Below are 17,008 nucleotides of genomic sequence, written 5' to 3'. Positions count from 1 at the left end.
TCACCTGCCTGCCTTCCTGATTGCCCCTAACCACTGCTGCCTGCCAGCCTGATCACCCCCTAACCCAGGGGTGGGCAAACTTTTTTGACTCGAGGGCCACAATGGGTTCTTAAACTGGACCGGAGGGCCGGAACAAAAGCATGGATGGAGTGTTTGTGTGAACTAATATAAATTCAAAGTAAAGGAGCGGAGGGGAGAGCAAGAGAACCCTCCGCTCTTTCGGCTCCGCGGGCCAGATAGAACAGCCGAACGGGCCGGATCTGGCCCGCGGGCCGTAGTTTGCCCACGGCTGCCCTAACCACTCCCCTGCCAGCCTAATTGATGCCTAACTGCTCCACAGCCAGCCTGATTGCCCCTAACTGCCCTCCCCTGCAGGCCTAGTCACCCCTAACTGCCCTCTCCTGCAGGCCTGGTCACCCCTAACTGCCCTCCCCTGCAGGCCTAGTCACCCCTAACTGCCCTCCCTGCAGGCCTGGTCACCCCTAACTGCCCTCGCCTGCAGGCCTGGTCACCCCCAACTACTCTTCCCTGCAGGCTTGGGTCCCCCCCTCAACTGCCCTTCCCTGCAGACCGGGTCACCCCCAACTTCCCTCCTCTGCGGGCCTGGTCACCCCTAATTGCCCTCCCCTGCAGGCTTGATCGCCCCCAACTGCCCTGCCTTGCAGGCCTGGTTCCTCCCAACTGCCCTCCCCTGCTGGCCATCGCTCACAAATACCATCCCCTGGTGGCCTGCCTCTCAACTGCCCTCCCCTGCTTACCATCCCCTGCTGGCCTGCCTCTCACCTGCCCTCCCCTGCTGGCCATCTTGTGGTGGCCACCTTGTGTTCACATGGGGGCAGCCATCTTTGACCACATGGGGCAGCCATCTTGTGTGTTGGAGTGACAGTCAATTTGCATATTACTCTTTTATTAGATAGGATAGAGGCCTGGTGCACAGGTGGGGGCCAGATGGTTTGCCCTGAAGGGTGTCCTAGATTAGGGTGGGGGTTCCCTTGGGGCGTGGGGTGACCTGGGCAAGAGGCCTGTGGTGGTTTGCAGGCCGGTCACACCCTCCGGCAGCCCAAGCGGAGGCCCTGGTATCTGGGATTTATTTATCTTCTATAATTGAAACTTTGTAGCCTTCAGCGGAGGCCAAGGCAGGCCAGGAACTTGGCTTCCTCCATCGCCGGGGAAACCCAAGCCTCCTGCTCACTCTGTGGCCGCAGTCACTTTTGTTGGGATTTATTTATCTTCTATAATTGAAACTTTGTAGCCTTGAGTGGAGACCTTGGCCGGCAAGGGTGTGCAGGAAGCTTGGCTTCCTCCATCGCCGGGGAAACCCAAGCCTCCTGCTCGCTCCGTGGCTGCAGCCACTTTTGTTGGGATTTATTTATCTTCTATAATTGAAACTTTGTAGCCTTGAGTGGAGTCCAGGGCCAGCCAGGGTGTGTGGGGAAGCTTGGCTTCCTCCATTGCCAGGGAAACCCAAGCCATCTTGGTTGGGTTAATTTGCATATTTGCTCCTGATGGGCTGGTGGGCATGACTTGTGGGTGTAGCAGAGGTATGGTCAATTTGCATATTATTCTTTTATTAGATAGGATTCTTTACCTGTAATAAATAGTAATCATAAATATAATTGCCTTCAGTGAGCTATATGAGTCCTGCTAGAGAATTATCTAATCTGAGGGTGGTTTCATGAACTGCTCAAAATTGTAGTTGTTTAAGTATAAAAAATGAGAGATGTGTTCCCTCAGACTTTTTAGTTTGGCTAACTCCAGGTACATTCCCAATTCCTTTTCCTCTCAGACCTATCAGAAAATCCTGCTGGCTTTCTCTCCAAATAATAGGCAGAAATAAATCACTACTGCTTCCACCATGTCTTGTCTAGATTATTGCAATAACTTCCTAACAGATCTCATGCTTTTACCCTTAATGCCATAAAGTCAAATCTCAAAACACTATCCAGAGACCCTTTTAAATGTCAGATCATGTTACTCAATGACAAAAACACCTCCAATAACTTCCCAACTCCCTCAGAACAAATGCCCAAGTCCTTACAACAGCCTACGATGCCCAACTAAATTTGGCAGCTCGTTACCTCTGACCATATCTTCAGCTACTCCAGTCTCCATTCACTCCATTCCAGCCACACCAGTTTCCTCACTTTGTTTTGAAAATTCCTGCCTGAGGGCTTGTCATTTACTCTGTTCTCTGACCGCAATGTTCTCCCCTCCGCCCATATAATTCACTAGAGGCCCGGTGCATGAAATTCATGCATGGGAAGGTGTGTCCCTCAGTCCAGCCTGCACCCTCTCCAATCTGGAACCCCTCAAGAGATGTCCGACTGCCCTCTCACAATGCAGGACTGCTGGCTCCCAACTGCTTGCCTGCCTGCCTTCCTGATTGCCCCTAACCACTTCTGCCTGCCAGCCTGATCACCCCCTAACCACTCCCCTGCCAGCCTGATTGATGCCTAACTGCTCCCCTGCCAGCCTGATTGCCCCCAACTGCCCTCCCTTGCAGGCCTGGTCCCTCCCAACTGCCCTCCCCTGCTGGCCATCTTGTGGCGGCCATCTTGTGTCCACATGGGGGCAGGATCTTTGACCACATGGGGGCAGCCATCCTGTGTGTTGGAGTGATGGTCAATTTGCATATTACTTTTATTAGATAGGATGGCTCCTCTCTTCCTTCAAATGTCTTCTCAAATACTACACTCTCACTAAAATTTCACACACAACACAACCTTTTTATTTTCTTTCTCTCATCCCCCTGCCCCATCCTAAATGTATGCTCCACGAAGGAGGAGTTGTCTTTTCTGTTAACTGCTATTTCTCCAACACCTTGTATAGTGTCTGAAATGTAACAGGCACACAATAAATATTTGGAAAACAAGTGAATGGAACTATCCCTTCTTTTTATTAATGTTTTTGCAAGGAGCCATTTGCTTCACTTTAACATACTGCTTCTAAATAAATAAATATCATCTAGAGAATCAGTTGAAACTTATTAATTAGAATTGTTAAAACTGCAAACTCTGTAAATGAGGACTAAAGGTGACTTTCCATAAAAAAGACCAGTAAATTTTAGAATAAACGTTAGAATAAAATTACTTTTGTTTTGGACAGATATTCTGGTCTCTGTAAAGATTTGTGGTTTTATTGATGGTTCTCAATCAGGCTCTAAATCAGGAGGTGGCAAACTACTGACTGCCTGTTTGCAAATCAAGTTTTATTGGCACTCAGTCACGTCCTTATGTTTATGTATTGCCCATAACTACTTTAGAGCTTAAAGAGGACGGTTGAGTAGTTGAGTAGTGTGGGGGTGCTGTCCAGATTACACCAGGTTTTCAAGGCCAATTTACCACACACATGTGCAAAAGCAAGGACACGGCAGTTTCACTGTATGCACTGCCCAGGTGTACCTTTCTATAACCCAAATATTGATATCACTATTTGGCAAGAAACCTCTTTTGTTTGAGCTTGTACATAAGTTGCCACTGATCAGCCAGTTTTGGCTGCTTTCTTCGTAATAAAGCATGTCCCATTTGCCTGGTGTTACCTGCGTGTTTTTCCAATTCCCTGCACCCAGAAGGGTCAAGTCCCTGGCTGAGGAGCTTGCCCCCAACAAGTAGCCATGGAGAACACATGGACTTCTAATCTAAAATACTACCTACTCTTTAAGAAAAGTTTGCTAATGTCTGTTCTAGATAATTTCAGTTTACAGATAAGGGACCTCCACATTAACAAAGCAAATTCACAAAACTAGATTTAGCTTTCTTTAAAAGGCCAAACAACTTTTTAAAATATACTCAATAGCTAAAATAAGCAGCAAAACCACTGAAAAATGTCCTTTCAACAAGTACTAATTTTCATGACACATTAAGGCAGGCAAAGGGAACTAGAAATATGCCTACAGGACATATGCATTCTAAGAACTCCTAGAACAATAAAAAATTAGTGACAAGTTTTATTCCCATCACAAGTTGTATTCAATAGATAAAATTTCATTTATTGAATTTTCTGACACAAAATTTTAAATAGAAACTTTAAAAAATTTATTAGTACCTCATATTTCCTAACATAAAAAAGGACCAAGACTTATTTTAACAATAATAAATGTCTTCCATTAAAAAGGTCAAATGTTTTCCAAAGAGGAAATTTTAAATGTATAAAAAATGTGTAAAACTTTATTAATCCTATCTAATAAAGAGGGAATATGCTAATTGACCATCATACGTCATAAAGATGGCTGCACCCACAGCTGAGGCCAAGTTCCCATAAGGAGCCTTAACGAGCAATCAGCAGGAACCTGAGGCTACATCCACCCCTGTCCCCATGGGGCTTGACAGGGACCTCAGGCCGTGCCCCCCCCACCCGGCAGGGCTTGACAGGGGACGTCAGGCCGCGCCCCGCCCAGCAGGGCTTGACGGGACCTCAAGGTGCACTTCCCATCCTGGTGCTGGGCTAGGGGAGCTCAGGCTGTTCCCCCCGCCCCAGCGCCAGGCCGGGGGACCTCAGGCTGCGTCCCCCACCAGGTGGGGCTTGACAGGGGATTTCAGGCCATGCCCCCCACCCGGCAGGGCATGACAGGGTACCTCAGGCCATGCCCCCTGCCCCAGCACCATGCCAGGGGACTTGAGGCTGCACCCCCCGGCCTGGCTGGGCTTGACAGGGGACCTCAGGCCATGCCCCCCACCCAGTGGGGCTTGACAGGGGACCCCAAGGTGCACCCCCAGTGCTGGGTCGGGGGAACTCAAGCCATGCCCCTCACCTGGCGGGGCTTGACAGAGGACCTCAAGGCACGCCCCCTACCCCAGTCTGGGCTGGGAGACCTCAGGCCATGCCCCCCGTCCTGGCGCCAGGTCAGGGGACCTGAGGCTACGCCCCTGCCCGGCAGCGCTTGACAAGGGTGGGACCGGCCGGGTCTGGATCTAGCCCAATGGGGGGTGGCAGTCGGGTCTGAGTCTCACACGATTTTGAGGTGCATGTGGGTGAGCAGGGACTTGACCCTGGGTCCCGTGGTGCGCCCAGACTCTGACAGGAGGAAGATTTTCATATACATTTTATAATTTTCTTTCATCTCTGACACTTCTATTATAGAGAAAGGGCAAATAGCAATATTAAATTATTTCCTCTAATTAATCCCCTTTTAATGTGCACGCGTTTCGTGCACCAGGTCACTAGTATTAGTATAAAATTAAGGAAGAAGTCATTGACAAAGATTAATTCAACAACTTAAAGACTGATATGTTGAATCTGCCCTGGCCAGCATTCTCAGAAGTTAGAGCATCAGCGTGCACACCAGAGGTGGTGGGTTAGATTCCCGGTCAAGGGCATATATCTGGGTTGTAGGTCTAATCCCCACCCCCAGGTCAGAGCGCCTATGGGAGGCAACCAATTGATGTGTCTCTATCACACCAATGTTTCTCTCTCTCCCTGTCCCTTCCACTCTCTAAAATCAATGGGTGAAGTTTAAAAAAAAAATCTAGAAAGATGCACAGACAAGAATTTTTATCGAAGTGTTGTTTATAAGAATGGGAAAACTGCAAATATCATAGATGTCCAAGTAGTTACCACTAGAAGATCAGATAAACTATTATATCTTAAGGAAATGCAATATGGACAAAATTAATGGATCTACATTATTATTCTGAAGAGGTGTCTATAATATTGCAGCAAGTAGATTACCAAGAATTACATAAAATATAATCATAATTGTGTAAAATTACAACATAAAGGGAGTATATGTGAGGGAGGGGCGCTCTGCATGTATTTGAGCACATACAAAATGTCTAGATAAAACATTAAAAAACAGATTAATTGTGGTTACTGCTTGGTGGTGATATGAAAGGTGTTCATTATTTTTACATTTTGCTTTCCTTTTGTTATTATTAAAACTAGAGGCCCAGTGCATGAAATTTGTGCACTCGGTGGGGGGTGGGGGGGCGTCCCTCAGCCTGGCCTGCGTCCTCTCGCAGTCCAGGAGCCCTCGGGGGATGTCTGACTGAAGGCTTAGGCCTGCTCCCAGGCCTAAGTCTTCAGTCGGACATCCTTAGTGCTGCCGTGGAGGGAGGAGAGGCTCCCATTACCGCCACTGTGCTTGCCAGCCGTGAGCCTGGCTTCTGGCTGAGTGGTGCTCCTGCATTGAGTGTCTGCCCCCTGGTGGTCAGTGAGCTTCACAGCAACCAACTGTACCACTATTCAGTCGATTTTCATATTAGCCTTTTATTATATAGGATGATGCTATTTTCATTCTCAAGGGAAAATAATTAATACTTACCCAATTAAAAGAAGCAATGCACAAATCACAGCAAATCCCAATGTATACTTAAGTGCCGTTTTAATTTGCTAGATGTCAAGGGAGGAAAAGTATACCATTCAGTAAGTTCTTTCAAATATAATAGTCTTACTATAATATAACAGTATTTTTAAATCAAATGTGCATTTATATTCAACTGTGTAAACTTTTCCTTGTTAAAAAAAAAGTCTTAAAATTTAAGGAAAACCAATGTATATGACACATCTTAAGCATCTTTGCAAACTACACTAGCTTTTAAAATCTTTTAAAAGCATGTCCCAGCTGGTGTGAGTACTGACCTATGAACTACGAGGTCACTGTTTGATTTCCAGTCAGGGCACATGCCTGGGTTGTGGGCTCAACCCCCAGGGGGCATATAGGAGGGAGCAGATCAATGATTCTCTCTCATCATTGATGTTTCTATCTCTCTCTTTCTCTCTTTCCCTTCCTCTCTAAAATCAGTAAAAAAATATTAAATAAATAAAAGCTTGTGAAATGCAGTACACTAAAAGCATAATTAATTCTCCAATGGGCATCTTTAGTAAAATTATTAGAATATTTAATAAAATATTCCCCCAAACAGGGAACAATAAGAATCTACAATGGCCATATCCCAATTCACCAAAATGAATTGTACTAGTAATTATAATAAATATTTAACATATATGCATGTATATATACATATGTATATATTATACATAAAGCATGTAATATTAGTATAAAATATAAAAACATATATAAACAGAAAACATATATCATACCAGAACTGTTCTAAACACTTAAACTCATTTCATTCTCAAAACAACCCTGAGATAGATATTCTCATTCCTACTTTAGAGATAAATAAGCTGAGGCCCAGAAAAGTTAAATAATTTGCCATAAGTCATATAGGTGGTAAGTGATTAAAAAAGAACCTGAAACCAGGAACTTAGGTCTTTAAACTCTGTTTTACTTGGTGCCCACGATGTCATCCAAATATGAAGAAAAACACAAAGCTGACTCTAATTCTAAATATGGAAGAAAAGTTCATCTTAAAGAAAAAGTTAAATCAGTGAGAAAAAACTATTTGTCTCTCAGGCTACTGAAGTCTCTAAAAATGACCTTTTAAAAGTTAAATTCATGCTTCATATGATAAATTCTTGTTCTCAAAGGAGTTAAGATAGTCTTGAGGGAAAAAAATATAAAAAGGAAGATCTTAAGATCAAGCAAAGGGCTGGAGAAGATGCACTTTAGAAAAGTGAATTGAGAAAGCTTATATCCCATTAATTTTTAACAATAAATTTGTATCCAGCCACTTTACCTTACATACATTGGGTTTTCAAATACAGAGTTACATAGTATCTGCAAATAATAATTTTGACCTTCTTTATAAATATTTAAACATCTTGTTTACTACTTCTAACAAATTACACTGATTACCACTCTGGGAATCATATAAAATACTGTTGATGTACTTACTTCCTGATCTTAATGCAAATGCTTTAGGTTTTAATAACTATGATTAAGCATAATGCTGGCTTTTGAGTCAATAATATATTTGTTTTTACACTTAAATACAAAACATAAACACAGTATAAAACAAATTCCTGTAACTCAATAAAAAGACAAAAAGTATTCTTTTTATGCTACTTTTCCCCCCTTAAATCAGAAATAAAATGTTAATTTTTGGCAAATACCTTTCCACATACAATTTCTTCTTTGACCTATTAAATAATTATATATTAATAGATGTGCTGATTTAAAATCACCCATACAAACTAGAGATGGGTCCAATTCAGTTATACTTTATTAATATATTTTTGAGATACCCTTGCATTCAATTTGCTAATATTTAGTTAAGATGTTTATACCAATACTTCAGTGATACTGGTTTGCAGTTTTGGACATGCACATGTGGTATATTGATCAGGGTTTTATAGCAGTGTTATCCTGGATTAGTAAGAACAGTCTGCAAGTGTTCCTTTGTGCCCTGGAACAGGGGTCAGCAAACTACATCTTGTGGGCCACATGTAGCCCACCTCCTATCCTATGTAATAAAAGCCCAGTGACTGAAACGGCGGAAAACCAGAATGACCAGAGACCAGATCGACCATGGCCGCTGACCCCGCCCCCCAGGGAGTGGTTAGGTATGATCAGGCAGGCAGGCAAGGGGTTAGGGGCAATCAGGCAGGCAGGCAGAGACGGTAAACGGTGATTAGGCAGGCAGGCAGGTGGTTAGGGGCGATCAGGCAGGCAGGAGAACAGTTAGGGGCAATCAGGCAGGCAGGCAGGCAGGCAGTTAGGAGCCAGCAGTCCTGGATTGCGAGAGGGATGTCCGACTGCCAGTTTAGACCCGATCTGCAGGGTTCTGGATTGCGAGAGGGTGCAGGCCGATGGAGGGCCCCTGCCCCCCGTGCATGAATGTCATGCACCGAGGCTCTAGTTTTACTAGACTACATCATGCTCTTTAAGTACCATCTCTGACTACTTTCACACTACAACAGCAGAGTTGAGTAGTTCAGACAGAGTCTATATGGCCGTCAAAGCCTGAAATACTTACTACCTGGCCTTTTACAGAAAAGTTTGTTGATGTCTGCTCTAGAATAGTCACAAGTCACATGCAGCTATCAAGCACTTGAAATATGGCTCATTCAAACTAGAATTTTGTTCTAAGTATAAAATGCACTCTAAATTTAAAACAGTGTTAAAAAAGGGGGGAGGGGGTGTGGGGGGAAGAGAGCACATAGAGGGGATAAAAGGTGACAGAAAAAATTAAAAATCTGAAGAAAAAATAAAATAATGTGAAAAAAGTAATATCTCATTAATATGTTTTGACTCTATCTGAAATGATAATACTTAGAACAGCTGGCATTAAATATAATGTATCATTAAAATAATCTCAACTGTTCCTTTGTACTTAATTTAATGTGGCTAGCTACTAGAAAATTTTAAACTTCACATGTGGCTCACAATGTATTTCTATTAGACAACAATGCTGTAGAATAAATTCAGTCATGTCATTTTTTGAAAAAGAAGGAAATAATCATTCAGCCCCCCTACAATGATACTTACTGTGCATTTACTAGTATCATCATCATCCTTTTCCTCATAGTAGAAGTAGACAAAAGGGATCCAGAGGAACACACAGAATAATATAACAGAATATAAGGCTGTGAAAAGAAATAATAAACTGAGTTCTACTAAAACATATGAACTTAAAAACTATTATACAAAATATATAGCATAACTCTATGTATATATGTAATATCCAAATCAGCCTTTTCTGACCCCTGTCCCAAGAAATCAATAACACTATTAGATAACAAAACATAATTCAAGTAAATTATGGAGCAATTTTTAACAATAAAATCACAATAATTCTGCCAACAACACTTGTGGCAGCTAACATCTTACTCTTATTATGTACTCAACAACACAGTGCTAAGAATTTCTTGTGAACCATCTATCTCGTTTAAATGAACTTCGACTTTTATATTCCTTCCAACTTAAAATCAAGTACAGTTGACACAACTGTTACAGTTGCCAGTCACTCAAGTTAAAGAAACAGCTATAATCATATGTCATTTTGATACAAATAATTTCCCAAATTTAAATTTTAAATATGCAGTGTTATAAAACTGATCTTACACAAATCAAGATATAGAAAAGAAGTACAACAGAACAGTAAAATTAGATTCGAAGTTAACTAATATTACTATTTATCTGTTTTAAAATAATGTTAGATTTGAGATACTTCCAACCATTAGCAAATCAAATTATTTATTTTAATTCATATGCAACTTAAAATGTGAACAGCCAAACATAATGAGAGGAATATGCTAATTATCTGTTAGCCCTGAGGCGTAACGACCAACCACATAACGACCAGATCATGGATCTGCAGGTGGGTGGGGCAGCAAACTACAAGCAGGTGGCCAAGAGCTACAGGAGGGGGCAGGGCAGCAAGCTATTGGGGGGGGGGCGGGGTGAGGGGGGCAGGGGGGAGCTACAGGAGGGCGGCAGCAAACTACTGGCGCACAGATATGTGCGCAGGGCTACTAGTTTAATAATAAAAACCACACAAACAACTTTTTGAGACTTAACAAGCCTAAGAAATTTGCTTTTCAAATCTTACGTAGATTTAAATTTATCTGCATATACATAAGATCATGGAAAATAATAACAATCTATACTAGTAATAGCCTAGGACTCAGGGGTGGGCAAACTTTTTGACTTGAGGCCCACAATGGGTTCTTAAACTGGACCGGAGGGCCGGCACAAAAGCACGGATGGAGTGTTTGTGTGAACTAATATAAACTCAAAGTAAAGGAGCGGAGGGGAGAGCAAGAGAACCGGATAGAACAGCCGGATCTGGCCCATGGGCTGTAGTTTGCCCACGGCTGGCCTAGGTGGTCGTCATGCCCTCATGCATCACACCCTAACGTCGTCACAAGATGGCCTCAAGAGATGGCCGCGCACACAGTGGAGGCAGGGCCCAGTGGAGAGGTGGGTTGTGGCAGGGGAGGGCAGTTGTGGAGGCAGGGGAGGGCTGTTGGAAGTGATCAGGCTGGCAGGGGAGGGCAGTTGTGGGCGAGCAGGCGGGCAGGGGAGGGCAGTTGTGGGCAATCAGGCCAGCAGGGGAGGGCAGCTGGGGCAATCAGGCCTACAGGGGAGCAGTTAGACATCCATCAGGCTGGCAGGGGAGCGGTTAGGGGGAAATAAGGTTGGCAGGCAGAAGCGGTTAGGGGCAATCAGGCAGGCAGGCAGGCGTGCGGTTAAGAGCCAGCAGTCCCGGATTGGGAGAGGGATGTCCGACTGCCACGGGATCGGGCCTAAACCAGCAGTCGGACATCCCCCCGAGGGGTCCCAGATTGAAGAGGGTGCAGGCCAGGCAGAGGGAAAAACTAATAAAGACAGTAAATTAAGGGTAATGAATATTGGTATTTCTACTACAGATCAGAAAGTAGTTAGTATTAACATTTCTATTACAAATCTAAGAGCCAATAGAAATAAACATATATTCAAAAGCATAAACAAAATAAGTATTCTAAAAAGCTTTAAGAAATTAAACATAAAAGAAACAGGACAATAAGTCACTCTAAATACCATACCACTATTATGATTAAAATAAGAAATTTATATAAAACTAGAGGCCCGGTGCACGAAATTCATGCACGGGGGGGTGGGGTGTCCTTCAGCCCAGCCTGCATCCTCTCTAATCTGGGACCCCTCGAGGAATGTCCACCTGCCCATTTAGGCCCGATCCCACCAGTGGGATCGGGCCTAAACGGGCAATCAGACATGCCTCTCACGATCCAGGACTGCTGGCTCCCAACCGCTCACCTGCCTTCCTGCCTGCCTGATTGCCCTTAACCACTTCTGCCTGCCAGCCTGATCACCCCCTAACCACTCCCTGCCACCCTGATTGATGCCTAACTGCTCTCCCCTGGTGGCCTGGTCACCCCCAACAGCCCTTCCCTGCAGGCCTGGTTGCCCCCAACTTCCCTCCCTTGCAAGCATGGTCCCCCCCCAACTGCCCTCCCCTACAGAGCTGGCCCCCCCACCAACTGTCCTCCCCTGCAGGCCTGGGTCCCCCGCAACTGTCCTCCCCTGCAGCCCTGGTCGCCCCCAACTGCCCTCCTCTGCAGGCCTGATCGCTCCCAATTGCCCTCCCTTGCAGGCCTGGTCCATCCCAACTGCCCTCCCCTGCTGGCCATGTTGTGGCGGCCATCTTGTGTCCACATGGGGGCAGCCATCTTTGACCACAAGGGGGTGGCCATCTTATGTGTTGGAGTGACGGTCAATTTCCATATTACTCTTTTATTAGATAGGATAGGAAAAATCCTGAATTAGCATAGCAGAGTTTGTGAGATGATTGCCACATGCCAAAAGCTTTGATAAAAAGATGCATTAAAATTAGGATTCAAGGTCAGTATGTCACTTGTCTCTAGTACTTGGTGACCTTGCCCTTTAGCCAGCCATAGTGCCTAATATTCATAAATATTCCTAGTATTCCAGAACTTGTGGGATAAATGATCTTATAACTGCATAAGTTACTATCATATTCAATAAGTATAACAAGGTATAAAATTGTATCCTACTATCCTATATAATAAAAGGGTAATATGCAAATCCACCAAACCACAGAATGACCGGTAGCTATGACACACACTGACCATCAGGGGACAGACACTAAATAAAGGAGCTGCCCCTTGGTGGTTGGTGCGCTCCCACAGGGGGAGTGCCACTCAGCCAGAAGCCAGGCTCACAACTGGTCAGTGCAGTGGCAGAAGCCTCTTCCTGCTCCATGGCAGCTGGACATCCCCCAAGGGCTCCCAGACTGCAAGAGGGTGAAGTCCAGGCTGAGGGACACCCCCGCCCCAGGAGTGCATGAATTTCATGCACCGAGCCTCTAGTCTACACTAATAAAAGAGAAACATGCAAATTGACCCTACCTCCACTACGCACACAAGCCATGCCCACCAGCCAATCAGGAGCAAATATGCAAATTAACCCAACCAAGATGGCTGCGGCCATGGAGCGAGCAGGAGGTTTGGGTTTACCCGGCAATGGAGGAAACCAAGCTTCTCGCCCACTCTGGCGGGCCCTGGCCTCCGCTCAAGGCTACAAAGTTTCAATTATAGAAGAAAAATAAATCCCCCCCAAAATGGCGGCAGCCACGGAGCTGGAGAGAGCAGGAGGTTTGAGTTGCCCCCAGCGATGGAGGAAGCCAAGCTTCCCGCACCCCCTGGCTGGCCCAGGCCTCCGCTTAAGGCTACAAAGTTTCAATTGTAGAAGATAAATAAACCCCAGATACCAGGGCCTCCACTTGGGTCACCAGGGGGTGTGGCTGGCCTGCAAACTACCACAGGCCCCTCGCCCAGGCCACCCCACACCCCAAGGGAACTCCCACCCTGATCCGGAACACCCTTCAGGGCAAACCAGCTGGCCCCCACCCATGCACCAGGCCTCTATCCTATCTAATAAAAGAGTAATATGCAGATTGACCATCACTCCAACACACAAGATGGCTGCCCCCATGTGGTCAAAGATGGTTGCCCCCATATGGACACAAGATGGCCACCACAAGACGGCAAGCAGGGGAGGGAAGCTGGGAGGGACCAGGCCTGCAAGGGAGGGCAGTTGTGGGCAATCAGGCCAGCAGGGGAGAGCAGTTGGGAGGAACCAGGCCTGCAAGGGAGGGCAGTTAGGGGTGATCAGGCCAGCAGAGGAGGGAAGTTGGGGGCGACCGGGCCTGGAGGGCAGTTGTGGGGGACCTAGCCATGCAGGGGAGGGCAGTTAAGGGTGATCAGGCCTGCAGGGGAGGGCAGTTAGCGGAAAACAGGCTGGCAGGGGAGCAGTTAGGCATCAATTAGGCTGGCAGGGGAGTGGTTAGGGCAGCCGTGGGCAAACTACGGCCCACGGGCTGGATCCAGCCCGTTCGGCTGTTGTATCCAGCCCGCGGAGCCGAAAGAGCGGAGGGTTCTCTTGCTCTCCCTTCCGCTCCTTTACTTTGAATTTATATTAGTTCACACAAACACTCCATCCATGCTTTTGTTCCGGCCCTCCGGTCCAGTTTAAGAACCCATTGTGGCCCTCAAGTCAAAAAGTTTGCCCACCCCTGGGTTAAGGGGTGATCAGGCTCGCAGACAGAAGCAGTTAGGGGCAATCAGGAAGGCAGGCAGGCGAGTGGTTGGGAGCCAGCAGTCTTGGATTGCGAGAGGGCTGTCCAACTGCCCGTTTAGGCCCAATCCTACCGGGCAGTTGGACATTCCTCGAGGGGTCCCAGATTGGAGAGGATGCAGGCGGGGCTGAGGGACACACACACCCCCTTGCACGAATTTCATGCACCGGGCCTCTATTTATATAATAAAACCCTAATATGCAAATCGACTGAATGACTAAATGACCGGTCATTATGATGCACATTGACCACCAGGAGGCAGACGCTCAACAAAGAAGCTGCCCCCTGGTGGTCAGTGTGCTCCCTCAGGGGGAGTGCCGCTCAGCCAGAAGCCGGGCTCACCAAGGAGTCTCTAGATAGTAGAAAGTTCCCTTCTCCCCTCTCCTTCAAAAAGGCCCCTTTTGAACTCTTCATAAATTTCGTTTTAAGTACTTTTGTTTGGAAAAAATAATAATAAAACACTTCCCAAGAACATCTGCTTTGACTGTCTCCTGAAAAACATTTCAGTCCAAAATTCTTCCTTCCTATTCACCTAGCAACAGCAGCCATTCCTCTTTAAAAGGGGCAGTGCCTTTTGTTTCTTTCTCCTGTATTGATTAGTAATGCACCAATCCTTTCCTCTCTTGGAAAGTAAAATAAACTCCCTCTCTCTCTGCATCTACCTCTTCTCTCAGCTGTGAATTCTTTCACAGCGCACTCACCAGCCAAAACCTAACAAACAGATGAATAGATAAGCAATCTGAGTGTATATTCACACAAAAGACTATTATGCAGCAATAAAAAAGAAGTTAGATACATGAAATAAGGAAGAATCTTACAGACCTTATCTATCTATATATATTAAACCCTAATATGCAAACATACCGAATAGCAGAACAACCGAACAACCAGTCGCTATGATGAGCGCTGACCACCAGGGGGCGCGCACGGAACATGGCAGGCGTCAGCAGCAGGTGGCAGAGCATGGGACAGGGTGGGCATCAGCCGTGGCGGGATGGTGGAGCAGGCACACCAGACCAAGGCGGGGTGCCAGTCAGTGTCATCGGGGCGAGCCTCTGGTGGTTAGTGAAAACTTTTTGCTCCCGCGTGCCATGATCCCACCCGGCGCTTGCACCTGCTGCTGGCGCTGGCCATGCTCGCACCCACTGCCGGCGCTGGAGCCACTGCTTGAACCTGCTACTGGTGCCCGACGCTGGCCCTGATTGCTCAGCACCGTCAGTGGGTGCGAGCGGTGGCTGTCAGCCCTGATCACCCCTCAGGGCTTCTCCACCTCCCACTGCTCCTGAGGGGTGATTGGGGCAGCAGCTATCACTCGCACCCGATGCTAGTGCTGGCCTCAATCACTCTGCACCATCAGTGAGTGCAAGTGGGACCGGCGCAATCAGCAAGTGGGAATAGTGGCAGCAGGAGCAAGGCTGCCGGCAGAGAGGGGACGGGGGGAGGTGGCGGGAGGGGCTGGGCAGGGGTGCAGAGGATGGGCTGAGACCCGCCCCCATGCCCACTGCAGCCTCGCAGACCACAGTTCCTTTCAAGGTGCACGAATTCGTGCAGTGGGCCCCTCGTACTAAATAAAACAAGACTAGACACCAGAATACAATTTCTGTGACTGAACTTAAAGTTCTAAAACTGGCAAAACTAATCTGTCATGACACAAGTCATAAAAGTGGTTGGATAGCTGCTGACTGTAAAGAGACATGAGAATCTATATATATAAAAGGCTAAGCAACCGTCTGACCATCCAACCAGCCAGCAGGTATGACACACACTGACTACCAGGGGGCAAATGATCAATGCAGGAGCTGCCAAGCTGTGGTGACTTGGCAGTGGTGGTTCTCAGGTAACACATCCTGGAACCAGAGAGGAGAGAGCTTGATTCCAGGGTGCGTCACTTGAGAACTGCCCTCTCGCAATCTGGGACCCCTCGGGGATGTCGGAGAGCTGGTTTCAGCCCAATCCCTGGGCCAGGCCGAGGGACCCCACCTGCTGGAGGGACCCTGCTCACTCCTCAGACACCCTTCGAGCCGTGGTGTCACCCCAGGTGCAGCCTGCCAGGGAAGGACCACAGGAGGTTGGCTCCAGGGCATGTCTGGCCCTCTTGCCCAGTCCCACCCCACTGACCACCTTCTAATTAATTTCCTTTCAATGTGCATGAATCCATGCACCGGGGCACTAGTGTATTATGAGCAAATAGTCAGAAAAAGATGATTTCTAGAAATCAACACTGGAGGACATGGGGAACACACACTATTCTAAGAGACTATATTATCCCCTCAGTAGTCTGTGACTCAAAATAGGTGTGGAACAACTGCTCTAAATCTTTGTTTCCCTGACACCACATTCTAAGCTATATTCTGGATATATGACTATTCTTCCTAAGTGTCCTTTTAAAGTCTTCTGTCTTTAATCCTTTAACTGGTAAATATTATACTGTAAAGACAATATTAAGTTAACATTTTTGCATGTTTCAGATCAGTTCTAATGTCAAGTTGGGCTTATATATCTGTAAGTGAAAAAAGTGCTGCTACACACTATCATGAAACATAGAAAGTGCTTCTTTTCAAGTTCTACTTCAAACTAATAGATATTTTCCAAGGAAAATTATTCTTAACTCCAACAGTGATGACACTCATATTCTGAAATCTTTATAAAGTATGCTTACTTGTAAATGTTTTTATTAAAAGATTGCTACTAGCAAGTAAAAGATAAACAGACTATTTGGTTTAATAGTTCCACTAACATCAAAGAAAACACATTAAGAAAAAAATTTAAAACCTCATGTCCACTAGACATTGGCAAAATTTAAACTCATGGGAGCATTTGAGCTCTGGCTCCCAGGATATGTGGTCAGTTTGGCTTAAATAAACTCTTATGAAAATTCTCTTAAAAAACCCACAAATTAAACTCATAAAACAAGTTCTTCTTCAAAACAACTTTTCAAGAACTAGCCTAAACAAGTGAACAGAGAGCCATGGACAAAAACTGTGGCAAAGAATGCATGGTAATTCTTGTGACTTTTTAAATGTACACAAAACAAACAACCTACCTTTTTAAGAACTGTTTATCATTAA

The 17,008-nt window shown here is 45.8% G+C and overlaps 1 protein-coding gene across 3 annotated transcripts in view; it reads right to left on the bottom strand.

Annotated features, from left to right (window-relative positions):
• LMBRD1 (LMBR1 domain containing 1) overlaps positions 1-17,008 on the bottom strand; it is an 87,178-nt gene that overhangs the window by 51,301 nt on the left and 18,869 nt on the right. For all 3 annotated transcript variants that reach the window (XR_013960476.1, XM_080666076.1, XM_080666075.1), the window contains exons 4-5: positions 9,329-9,426; positions 6,260-6,327 (exon numbers count right to left, since the gene is read on the bottom strand). Coding sequence is in view for 2 of the 3 variants with exons in the window: in XM_080666076.1 (XP_080522202.1) it covers positions 6,260-6,327; positions 9,329-9,426 (166 nt within the window). In the remaining variant the exon portion in view is untranslated. The remainder of the gene's footprint in view (positions 1-6,259; positions 6,328-9,328; positions 9,427-17,008) is intronic.

The sequence above is a fragment of the Plecotus auritus genome (assembly GCF_963455305.1).
Source record: "Plecotus auritus genome assembly, chromosome: 4".
In the NCBI taxonomy this organism is placed as follows: domain Eukaryota; kingdom Metazoa; phylum Chordata; class Mammalia; order Chiroptera; family Vespertilionidae; genus Plecotus; species Plecotus auritus.
The sequence above is the reverse complement of the archived record's forward strand: the minus strand, read 5'-3'. Positions and strand labels throughout refer to the sequence as shown.